The following is a 12,619-nucleotide window of genomic DNA, read 5'->3' as shown; positions in this document are numbered from 1 at the left end:
TCCTTTGGACTAATCTTTTCCTTGTATCCTATTCTCTTCATTCTCCCTTGCTCCCAAAGGGATGAGACCAGTGGAGTATCTTAGATGGCCACTCATCTGGTAATGACTTTTGCCTAGTAATAATAATAATATCAAAAAAAAAAAAAAAACCCATTGAGCACTTATTACATGCCAGTCAGTGTTCTAAACTCCTCATAACATGGTTATTTGTATCTCACTGTGAGTCATGTTTAAACTGCCCTTTAAATACTCAATCCAAAAATTGTTTCAGGTGGTAGCTGGATGGAACTATGAAATTACCTACTCAGTTGTGCAAACTAATTGTTCCAAGGAGAATTTTCCATTCTTAACTCCTGACTGCAAATCCCTTTTGAATGGTGTAAGTATGCAATAATCTAATTATAAAGTTCCTAGTATTTTGCTTAGGTATTTACAGGTGTGGGTGGTGCAAACAGTTAGCAATTGACTACTTTAAATATAAAGGCTAGCGGTTCAAAGCCACTCAGCAGCACCACAGAAGAAAGGCCTGGTGATCTGTTTACATAAAGATTACAGCCTAGAAAACCCTTTTCTCTTCTGTCAAGAACTTGCTGTGCCTTTCTATTAGTCGAGTTTTATTTTATATTTCTAACCGTCTGTAATTTTCTTTATATACCCAGCACATTTATCACTAAAGTTATTCCTAGTTTTTTGTTTTGTTTGGTTGTTTTCGTTATTACTATTAGGAATTAAATCTCTTCCTTTCTGTTTTTTTTTTTTTTTTTTGTTGTTGTTGTTAATATTACTACTATTAAATAAAAACCAAAACCAAAAAACAAAACCCATTGTCATCGAGTCGATTCCAACACATAGTGACCCTACAGGACAGAGTAGAACTGCCCCATAGGGTTTCCAAGGAGTGGCTGGTAGATTCGAACTGCCGACCTTTTGGTTAGCAGCCAAACATTTAATCACTGCACCACCAGTGCTCCATTAAATAAAAATCTATCATTTTTTATTTAAAAAAAAAAAAAACTTTGCTGTCGAGTCAATTCCGACTCATAGCGACCCTATAGGACAGAGAAGAACTGCCCCTTAGGGTTTCTGAGGAGCACCTGGTGGATTCGAACTGCTGACCTTTTGGTTAGCAGCCAAATGCTTAACCACTGCACCACCAGGGCTCCATCCTTTTTTTATACTTACCTTATATCCAGCAACAACAGTGAACTCACTGATCAATTCTCACAGGTTTCTATTGATTCTCTTTGTCTTCCTAGGTATCTAATATCTCATGAAAAGGAAACTTTCATCTATTGTTTTCCAAGGCTTGCTTTTTCATTATATGCCGCATTTAACTGACTCAAATTTCCAGAGATATTTTTTGAAAGAACAGTTTTTGCAAGAATTTGTGTCTTGTTCCTAACTTTGTTGGGGAGCCTCTAGAATTTTGTTATTCTGGGTAATATTTGCCGTGGGTTCCAGATAGACATTCCTTATCATATTACGGAAGCATTCTTGCCCTCTTGCTCTTTAAGGAGTTCGGTTATTTTGCTTTGTTTTGTTTTAATAAGCAAATTCTTTAAAACATATACTGAAATATCATATATTTGATTAGTATGGTGTTTTGACAACTTTCCTAATAGTAATCTTTAGATTCTGAGATTGAACCCTATTTGTTAAGTATTGATTATTCTTTAAAAATGCATTTGGATTCTATTCGTAGTTTATTTAAAAATTCTGCATCTACATTTATAAGTCAAAGTGGTCTACAGTCTTCTGGACCCTACCTTCTCCAATTTTGGTACCAGGTTGTAATTTTATAGAATGAGTTGGTAGCTTGCCATTCTTTTCAATATTCAGAACCAATTTGTTATATAGCAAGGAAATGGTATATTTCTTTAATTTTAAAAATAACTTACTTATGATACTGCTTAGGCTGATTGGAGGTGAGGTGTGAGGTGGAAGTTCAGAGTGATGACAGCTTTCTCTTCTTCTTCTTCGGCCGTTGTTCCATTCAAGATTTTTGTTATTGTTGTCCTTAAGTCAGTGTTGGTCATTTATAGTTTTCCGGAAAAGTATCCATTTCTTTGATATTTTCAACTAGATCCACTTGTTCATAATATTCTCTTATATTCTTATACTTCTGTGTCTTTTGTTGTATTACCTTTCTTTTGTATTTGGTTTTTTCTCCTTATCCCAAAAATGATCATTTGGATTTATTGACTAATGCAAGTGCTTTCTATTTTCTAATCTTTAGTTTAGCTTTTACCTTGACTGTTGACTCCTTCTTGTTTTGTGTAAGGCTGTTTATTATTCTTTTCTTTCTAACTTATTGAGGTAAACACCGAGGTGTTGTTTTGTCTGTTTTCTCTCGTTTTAAACTATGAAAGCAAACAACGCCACAGATGAATGCCCAATGCTGCTCTGGCGATGTTTTGAGAAATTCTCATTTTTGTTTTCCTTTTTTCCTTTATCCAAGGAAGACTCCAACTAATTAGGGAGGTATGCTTATATTCCCAAGGAGTTCTGGTTACACGAATGGTTAAGCTCTCGGCTGCTAACTGAAATGTCGGCAGTTTGAACCCACCAGCCGCTCTTCGAGAGGAAGACGTGGCCGTCTGCTTCCCCAAAGATTACAGCCTTGGAAACCCTCTGGGGCGTTCTGCTCCGTCTTATAACATCACTGTGAGTTGCAATCAACTCAACGGCGATGGGTTTGATGCAATTAGAAAGCTATTTAAACAAATATTCTTTATTATTAAAGTCTCCTCTGACCTTATTTATTTTTTATCCATTTGGCCTGTCTTAGATTTATAGAAAGTTTTCCCACCACAAAGTATTTCCACCCATGTTGTATGTCTAATTTTATGTCTCTTGATTCCATACCGTATAGACTGTACCTTTAAAAACGTAAAGTTATATATATATATATTTTTTTTTTTACCACTTTTACAGTTTTTTGGTTACCTTGAATTTTACTTTATCCAACATTAATGGTCTAGTTTCTTTTTTTTTTTTTGGTTCATATTCCCCTGATATAGCTTTGCTCATCTTTTATTGTTAAGCTTTCTTTGTATTTTTATTATGTGTTTCCTGAAGCTGCGATAAATTCATTTTGGTTTTAATTTAATTCTGAAAGGCTTTGCCTGACTATGAGACAATTTTACCCATTGACTTACATGGTAATTATTTCTATTCTGGGTATTCTTGTCATTTCATATCATGCCTCTGGGTGTTACTGTATGTGTTTCTCTTGTTATTAATGTTATTACCTCATGGTTTCTCATTCTCTCTGTTGCAGTTAGACTGTGTTTTGTTTCTTTTTTCTCCTATGCAATGATTTGGGAAGCTGATGTCTGATGTTTAATTGTACTAGCTGTTTAGTTTAAAGCTTCTCAAGAGCGTTTTAAAATTATGCACTTACATACTTTTCAAAAACCAGGATTCCGGTGAATGTAGAGGCACTGCATACGTGGATCCTCAGCTAAGAATTGCTTCCTTCACACAGAACTGTGACCTTTACCCAGGTATGGGGCAACACAGGCTGGGGCTCCAGTAGTGGAAGGTTGGTCCCAGACAGCTGGCTGGCTCTTTTCAGATGAACCGTGTTTTGCCTCCCACGGTACGCCACAGAGTCTATGTAACTCATGGAGCTTGCAGAGGACATGTCCTCTGAGGCTGCTCTGCAAGTGACCAGAAGGGACTGTGGCAACAGAGGGAAAATGTACTTCCTCTGGGCAAAGCTGGCCTCTAGTACAATGCCAGCTGATCATCCCTGTGCACAAGATGTGCCTCAGTCAGGTGGAATCAGTTGGGGAGGACTGTATCTCATTTGGAACTGTTCCCGAATAAAATCCTTCCCATTAAAGATGTCTTTTCTGCATGTGATAATGGGGAGGAAGGGAGATAGTGTGAGTATGGCCAAGTCAGTATTTCTTTTAACAAGAGTTGGCTTATCACGAAAAATAAAAAAGAGCTGGCTTATCTCATACCTGAAAGTCATTTGTGTACATTGGGCAATGAGAAGCATTTTTGATGCTGGCTGCTCATCAGGGCCGTAGGACTTTGAATGTTCCCCGTTAGAGAGTCAGTCTTTTAAGTTAGACATTGCTCTTGACACAATTTCTACCAAAAATGCAAAAACTCAGAAGTGTTGCATGCCTGAGTCACTGACAGCTTTTCCTAAACACACTGGGCTCTGAGGAGGGGAGTGGAAGCAGGAAGGTGAAGGCCAGATAGACCACCTTCTCCCACTCACAGCTGGCCCTTCTGGTTGCCACTTAACCCTCTAAAAACATGGAAGCTGTGGCGTGTCCAGGAGAGGTGCTAGGCTAGGCTGCCCTTTCCGTGCACACACTGACTTAAAATCGGATTCTTTCAGCAGAGGAATTTGTACCGCCACCTACCAAGATTTGCCCTGGCTGCCCCATGGAGATAGCTGTCGACAGCCCGGAGCTGAAGGAGGCTTTAAATCATTCCATTGCAAAGCTTAATGCAGAGAATAACGAACCTTTCTATTTCAAGATCGACAGTGTGAAAAACGCAACAGTACAGGTCTGTAAATTACACCACACAGTAGTGATGCTACAGCCTGTGAGCAATCGCTAACTAACGTTGCTGCTAGTCTTGGCTCCAGACTGGAAGACAGCAAACCTGGTGAATGGGATTGGGTCGATCTGAACCCAAGTCCCAACCTCACTGCATGCTTGATATGTGATCTTAGACAAAAAAAAAAAAAAAAAAACCAAACCCGTTGCCATCGAGTCTATTCCAACTCATAGCCACCCTATAGGACAGAGTAGAACTGCCCCATAGAGTTTCCAAGGGGTGCCTGGTGGATTCAGAATGCCGACCTTTTGGTTAGCAGCTGTAGCTCTTAACCACTACACCACCAGGGTTTCCAATCTTAGACAAGTCACTTAAAATATTCTCTCAATTTTCTATCTGTACAGGATCAAGTAAGAAATGTGTGTAAAATCACTTTTCAAACTCTAAAATGCTATATAAATACTATTATGCAACTATTACATAATTAATAAAATTCAGGGTTAGGAAAAGCAAGACTTAGCCTATGCCTTTCTAGACTTATCTTTTATTATAAAATCACCTAGTGCCTTGGGCTCAGCCACATCAGTTAGTCTACCATTGTCCAGACTCTCTCCATATCACCTTATCCCCATGTCATTTTCCCACTATCTCCTCTGCCTGGGTGTCTTTCCCTCCTATGAATGTTCTTGCAAGTTCAGGGGTCCCCAAGACCACCCTCAGGCTTAATAATTTGCTAGAAGTACAGAACAAACTGAAAGCTATTATACTCACGGTTATAGTTTATTACAACAAAAGGATGCAGGTTAAATTCAAAGGCGCATGGATCCAGGAGAGTTCCACTCATGGAGCTTCTGGTTGTCCTCCATTAAAGATTTAAAATGATATTGCATTGCTTTTTTAATGTGCATATCTTTGGTTATTAATGTAATTAGACATTTTTTCAAGCTTATTGACCATTTTAACTCCTTCTCTAAAATCTCTATTCATGTCCTTTGTCCATTTTTTTTATAATTTCATTTTCTGTTCCTGTTGTTGAGAATATGCATAGCAGAACATACATCAATTCAACAATTTTTACATGTACAATTCAGTCACGTTGATTACATTCTTCATGTTATTGCAACCATTCTCTCCTTCCTTTTCCAAATTGTTCCTCCCCCATTGATATAAACTCACTGCCCCCTAACTCTCCTATCTAATTTTGAGTTGCTGTTGTCAATTTGATTCTATATAGATAGCTCTTAAAAGAGCCCAATGCTCAAGGCAGATATTCTTTACTAGTTAAAGTTAACTATTGTTTGAGTTTAAGAAGACTTCAAGGGATATTTTTGGTTTAAAGTTTAAAGATTATCTCAGGGCAATAGTTTTGGGGGTTCATCCAACCTTCATGGCTCCCGAAAGTCTGCCTATTTTTTTTTATTGTGGTATTGGATTTTATATGCATAAGCATACTGGCCCTCCATCATGTTTTGCCCCAGGTTGTCTTTTGCCTTTTTACTTTATTCATCATGAGTTTTGAGAATCAGTTTTCATCTTTGTATAATCAAAATTTTCCCTTCCTTCCTTTGCTTTTCACCTAAGAAAGGCCTTCCTCATCCTGAGAGCTGATGAGTATTTATTTACATATCGCTAGTTTATTTTGTTAATTTAAATTTTTTTAAATCCATTCAGAATTTATATTGCTATATGATATTCTCTACTTTAAAACTAAAATTTGGGCAGGATGAGTTGAGTTTAAGCAGGAAGACTTCTAGTAAGAATGATACTTGATAATGATGATGAGGCGGGTGTCATCTTGAGGTCCTTGAATGGAAGGTATTACTAGGTTTATTTCATTTCTCTCTTTGGGACCCTGGGTAGAATTGAGCCTTTAGCTGTGGTTGTGTCATATATTGTCAACTTTCTTAGACAAAATTATATTGATCAACTTTAATGTCAGAAAGAAAGATTGGATTAAGGTGCTCTCTGAAATGAGCAAGAGAATTTATGATCACCAAAGCATACCCTTTAAAAATCTCTTTGGAACCTTCCGCCCCAACTTCCACACACACCTAGATTTTTAAAAGTCATTTATTAAATCCTTCTTAAAATTTTAACTGTACTTACCATCCAGCAAAACAGTGCCAGAGAAGGTAGAAGAGGAATTTACTTTTTCTTGTGACTTTTTTTCTCCCCACCCTCCTCCTAACACGACTTTCTCCGTCCTCTCAACAACATAGAGATAGGGAAGAATGTGTGGTTTCCTTTATGGGATAACACCATTACCCCAACTTCCCTTTTTCAATAATGGCCATCCATACAAGCCGGTAAATATAGATCTCATGCATTCTTTTTAATAAATAGCTGCATAACACCTCCCCCCCACACACACATAAAAATGTAAATCCTAGAACTAAGTGTTGAATAATTTGGTTGAGAAACTGAGCCCCAAGGTTAATGAAAGATAACAATGTGTAATGATTACAACTGTTGCTAGAGATTAAAATAATTTCTTAATATTAAAAAAAAATTAAGAGAAGCAAGCTAGAAAACACAAATGATTATCCTAATCACTTTATTTCCTCCATATAATTTCTACCATGATACAAAACCAATATTTCTCTGAAAGATTTGGCAGGACAAGGCATGTTTAAAGTAAATGCTTATTACATTTTTCTTCCTACGAGACTTAGAGTCCATTACAACTGCAGCCCCTGAATTACTAGTGAATTTTGCAGCTGTTGAACAAGAAAACTCGGGAAAAAATTAAAATTATAGCCTTCTTTTCTTCTCTTCTTCTTAATATTATCACATTTAGGAAATAAATTGAGACCCATCAACGGCCAAATAGTTTAAACATGTATACAACCTGAAAGTTTTGTTGTCAAATATTGATAGTTTTCACATGTAACTTTCATGTGGTCAGTGTATAAATAAAAATTTCAAGATTCCTCCTTAAAAATCCTTAGAGTAAAAATATGTCACTTATTACACAAATTATTAAGCACCTACTTTGTGCTAATTAATTTTCCAGGTGGTGGCTGGAAGGAAATTTTCTATTGCTTTCATAGCCAGAGAAACCAATTGTTTCAAGGAAAAAAATGAAGAACTGACCAGTACTTGTGAGATCAAGGAAGTTGGAGTGAGTAGTAATGAGACTGTCTACTTATTCCCTGGAAATCTATTTGATTTTTAAAGAGTCATTTGTTCAAGCATCTCATGAATAACAGTTTTCTCTTTTGCTTTCCATTTTCACGGATAGAAAGCTCTAGAATGTGATGCAGATGTTCTTGAGGTACCTTGGGAGAAAAAAATTTACCCTACTGTCAACTGTCGACCGCTGGTAATGGTATGATGTCTATTACAGTCTGCTGGGGGTTAGTTTTGCTCATTCTGAAAAGCCATATTTTGAGGTTGAAAATGAAGCTTTTGTGAAATGAATTGGGGGCAACTATCTTTTTAGAATGGGAAGAAATCTCATATTTCTGTGCTGGCTTCTCTTTCATATGGCTAAAAGAGTGCAACAGTCCTCTTAATCCTCCCTCACAAACTGACATGTCCGGTTGAGGCTTCCGTAGGCTCTTGATTCTGTGACGTGTGGTCCTCTCTGTAGGGTGCTAACACACGAACGAGCTCCTTCCTTCTGCTCACATCCCAGGAGCTTGTGAAAATGCAGAATCTCAGACCTCACAGGGGACTGACCAGTTGCCGGGGAGTCAACTCTAACTCATGGTGACCCCATGTGTGTCAGAGTAGAACTGCGCTCCATAGGGTTTTTAATGGCCTGATATTTCAGCAGTAGATTGCTAGGCCTTTCTTCCAGGGTGCCTCTGGGTGGACTCGAACCTCCAACCTTTCAGTTGGCAGAGGAGTCATTAAAAGTTTACACCACCTAGGGAATCCTACACCACACCTACTGAATCAGAATCTGCACTTTAACGTTTGAGAAGCATTAGTTTACATGATGATTTTTAAATTCTTAAAAGAACCTTGGGAGGTAAGTAATCCTTTCCCCTTTGTCAAGGCTGAGAAAACATGAGAGGCTAAAAATTAGAACGACTCTGAGATTCCAGAGTGAACAATAATATTATCAAATCCTTCCTCTGTACCTGTCCTTTCACACACATTTTCCATTAGTCCTCATTATAACCTTTTGAGATGGGTGCTGTTAGAATTTCTAATTTACACATGGCAATAGTGAAGCTCAAGTAATTTGCCCAAGGTCACACAGCCAATATAAGTAATGGTGCTCGATGCAAATCTAGGTCAAATCAGAGCCCATCCTCTTTACCATGATGTTGACAACTAGTGGACTCTGGCTTGTTTGACTCCAAACCAAACCAAACCAAACCAAACCAGTTGCCATCAAGTCGATTCTGACTCATAGTGACCCTATAGGACAGAGTAGAACTGCCCCATAGGGTTTCCAAGGAGTGGCTGGTGGATTCCAACTGCCAGCCTTTTGGTTAGCAGACATAGCTCTTAACCACTGCGCCACCAGGGCTCCTGTTTGACTCCAGAGCACATGGCTTTTCCACCACTGATCACTGCTCCAAGCATCATTCTCGAAGGTAGTGCAAATATAGGTAGAAACAACCCACAATTCCACATCCTTCAATGCAAGTTACTTTTTCTCCCTTTTTTCCTATCTTAGGTTTTTGCCATGTGTAGATATGAATACAGTCTAGCAGAAACACTGTCCAAAGGCTACATTTCAAGCTTGTGAATACATTCTAATGTATTTAAGCCCAACCAACTGATTATGGATATAGACTCCCTGTATATTCAGTTTGTAAAGCTTCTTAGGGCCTTTTAGGATAAAAGCAGTAATTATGTTCATAGATATAGTGTTAATTAAGAAATAGTGTGCAATGGACTTACAAAATCACAGGCTGTTAAAACTGAGAAGATACCCTAGAGGTTTTGTAGTTCAACCATCTGTTTTTTCCAGATGAAGAAAAAAACTCTCTAGGTTATTTTAGAGTATTATTAAGAGCAATAATCAATGTCTGCAAATTTTTAAAAATTAATCAAAAGAGGAAAGAATCTGGGATATAATCTAATATTAAACACTGGCAAAGACCTGCCCCATTGCAAACCAAGATAACGTTGCCAGGTCTCAGTCCCTTCCCTCTTCATTGATAGTGTGGTTTTCGCTGTAATGCATTCGTCTTAATATTTCCTGTTAGGAGTCATTGAGGAAAAGGCCTCCAGGTTTTTCACCTTTCCGATCAGTATCATGGAAAAACGCGGAAACAGGAGAAGTAACAACTGTAAGTCCACCCCACACTTCCATGGTACCTGTACAAGATGAAGAGCGGGATCCAGGAAAAGAACAAGGACCCATTGGTGGGCATGGCAGGGGCCATGGAGAGCAACCAAAACCTGGCACTGTCCATGGCCATAAACATAAGCATGACCAAGGCCATTGGCACCAAAGGGAACATGGCCTTGGCCATGGACACCAACAGGAACTTGACTATGGTCTTGCGCACCAAAGGGGACATGGTCTTGGCCGTGGACATCAAAGGGGACGTGGCCTAGCCCATGGACATAAACATGAGCCTGGACATGGCCATGGAAAATATAAAAATAAAGGCAAAAACAATGGAAAGCACAATGGTTGGAAAACAGAGCATTTGGCGAGCTCTTCTGAAGATAGTACCCCACCTTCTGCGCAGGCACAAGAGAAGACAGAAAGGCCTACACCCATCCCTTCCCTAGACCAGCCAGGCAGAGCAGTTACCTTTTCTGACTTACGGGACTCAGATCTCATTGCAACTGGGATGCCTAATACACAACCACCTCCCACAGAGAATGATGATGACTGGATCCCTGACATCCAAATAGAACCAAATAGACTTTCATTTAACCTGATATCTGATTTTCCAGAAACAACCTCCCCCAAGTGTCCCGGACGCCCCTGGAAGCCAGTTAATGGGATGAATCCAATCGCGGAAATGAAAGAATTTCATGATTTTGATCTCTCTGATGTTCTTTATTAATTTATGCAGCCCTGAGCATTTCCTTAGCCCTTTATCAGCCCTTCTCCCCATTATCCAAACACAAATATCCTGATATAATGCACCAAAGCCCATGAAACTTCACAACAGCCCAGAGAGAAGTGGCGAGACTCCCAGTTGGCAAGCTGTCAGTCTCTATGGACTCCATAAAACTGTGTGCAGAATCCCAAATCCATCCTGAGTCCTCCTCACAAGTTTTCTAAGCTAGCACAGAAGAGGGATAAACTAATTTGCCTCATGGCCTACTGCTGCTATGTGCTTTTCCGATAGCAAATGTGTACCTTAAAACCAACATCATCCGTTTTCATAGAAAGGTTCTTTACGTTCCAAGTAAATGGTGGCACCTGGTCCCTGAACACATGTAACCATCACAGGCATCAAATGCCTGAATGCTGAGCTTCTTCATGGGGGAAAATAATACAAAGCTTCAGAGGTCAAAGAAGGATAATAAGAAAGACAGACAAGAGGGAAGGAAGGGGGAAGTAAATTAATTAACTTTCTGTTTCCAAAATGGGATAGGGTTCTTACAGAGTTACTCCCATTGGGCAAAGCTGCTCTGATATTTCCTTTTCTGGGTGTTTCTCATAAGTCAGTTAAGTTCTGTTTACTCGTTAACTACTCTGCAACAGGGCTTTCCAGTAGGAACATTCAATTTGTTTATTTGTTAGCAAGGCCAGGTTGGGTAATCCTTAGATTTCAGAAGCTCTGAGATGAGTGCTGAGGATGGAAAGTAGAGGAAGTAGTACAGAGACATATTTGCTAAGCAACTTTTTTTTTTAAATTGACAAGAAAATATCATGGGATGGGACGCAAACCTTGTTCAGAAATTTTGTAAGAAAATTCCTCTCTAGCCTCGCTTTATCCTTGAGTTGCCTTTTTGCTACCATGTTGCAGACCATTGACTTTTGCAAAAGGGATTAATACGATTTGCTTTTCATTGTGTTATGGTGCAAGAAAGGCATGCATTTTATAACCTCGCTGTTCTTGTGCCTGGAGAAACAAGAAGTGGCTTTAAACAGCTGCATTCGCCTTTGGCTGTGTGTGTCACTGCTACTTCAATTTATTTTATGCATTTAAGCTTCCGAGTTTTTATTTCATTTCAAATATTATCTGTACTTTTAAATAAAGAAGCAGTGATGGCAGGAAAAAGTCTCGCCTCGTCAACCGGTTGCTTCTCTGTCTTTATTGAACGACGGTATCAGATTAATGGAGCTTTACTGTACTTACAGAGGCACCTAAGGCCCTGCGAGTACAAGGGCCGACCCCCGAAGGCAGGGGCAGAGCCAGCACCCAAGAGTGAGGTCTCTTGACCCGGTGGCAGAAGCTTCATGCCTGGCACCACAGCGCCAACAGCCTCTGACAGCAGCCCTGAGTAGAAGGACAAGAAGATGGGATAAGGAATTTAAATAGAGAAGAATGCCATCTTATCCTTCTGTTCCTGGGTGAAATAAAGTTCCGTTTTGATGTTCTCACTCCTGGTTAATTCACAGTGGTCTCCTCCTTTCAGCCATGTCCATCCTGCAGCAAATTCAAGCTGCCCAGAGAGCCGGCGCCCCAGCTCTGTCACAGGGCTCATAGCCCAAGTCTGGGCCTCTCCAGCCAAAGCAGGAACCCTATAACGGGGTTTTCCTACCGCCAAGATCTCATCACAGGCGCTAAATCAAGACTTACCTGTCGCCGTTGAGTTGAGTTTGACTCATGGTGACCCCACATGTTGCAGAGTAGAACAGCGCCATAGAGTTTTCTTGGCTGTCATCTTTACGGAAGCAGATCGCCAGGACTTTCTCCCACAGCCCCACTGGGAGGGTTCGAACCACCAACCTTTAGGTTAGCAGAAGATCAAACAAATAGCTCGTGCCACCCAAACCCAACCCAACCCACTGCTGTCTAGTTGATTCTGACGCATAGCAGCCCTGTATATAGGACAGAGTAGAACTTCTCCATAGAGTTTCCAAGGATCAACTGGTGGATTTGAACTGCTGACCTTTTGGTTAGCAGCTGAACTCTTAATCACTGAGCCACCAGGACTCTTGTGCTACCCAGGGACCTTCTAAATTAAGGGTTAAAAAAAAAAAACCTATTGCATTGAG

At 39.6% G+C, this 12,619-nt stretch overlaps 1 protein-coding gene across 2 annotated transcripts in view; it reads left to right on the top strand.

Annotated features, from left to right (window-relative positions):
• Positions 1-12,412, top strand: part of KNG1 (kininogen 1) — a 23,280-nt gene extending 10,868 nt beyond the window's left edge. The window contains exons 5-11 of one of the 2 annotated variants that reach the window (XM_004382248.2): positions 272-379; positions 3,422-3,506; positions 4,361-4,533; positions 7,541-7,648; positions 7,769-7,855; positions 9,696-9,779; positions 11,759-12,412. In XM_004382248.2, the coding sequence (XP_004382305.1) occupies positions 272-379; positions 3,422-3,506; positions 4,361-4,533; positions 7,541-7,648; positions 7,769-7,855; positions 9,696-9,779; positions 11,759-11,839 (726 nt within the window). In that variant the 3' untranslated portion in view covers positions 11,840-12,412. The remainder of the gene's footprint in view (positions 1-271; positions 380-3,421; positions 3,507-4,360; positions 4,534-7,540; positions 7,649-7,768; positions 7,856-9,695; positions 9,780-11,758) is intronic. The other variant, XM_004382249.2, reaches the window with a different exon arrangement.
• The last annotated feature ends 207 nt before the right edge of the window (positions 12,413-12,619 follow it).

Source organism: Trichechus manatus, unplaced genomic scaffold, assembly GCF_000243295.1.
Source record: "Trichechus manatus latirostris isolate Lorelei unplaced genomic scaffold, TriManLat1.0 scaffold00092, whole genome shotgun sequence".
NCBI classification, from domain to species: Eukaryota; Metazoa; Chordata; class Mammalia; order Sirenia; family Trichechidae; genus Trichechus; species Trichechus manatus.
The sequence above is the reverse complement of the archived record's forward strand: the minus strand, read 5'-3'. Positions and strand labels throughout refer to the sequence as shown.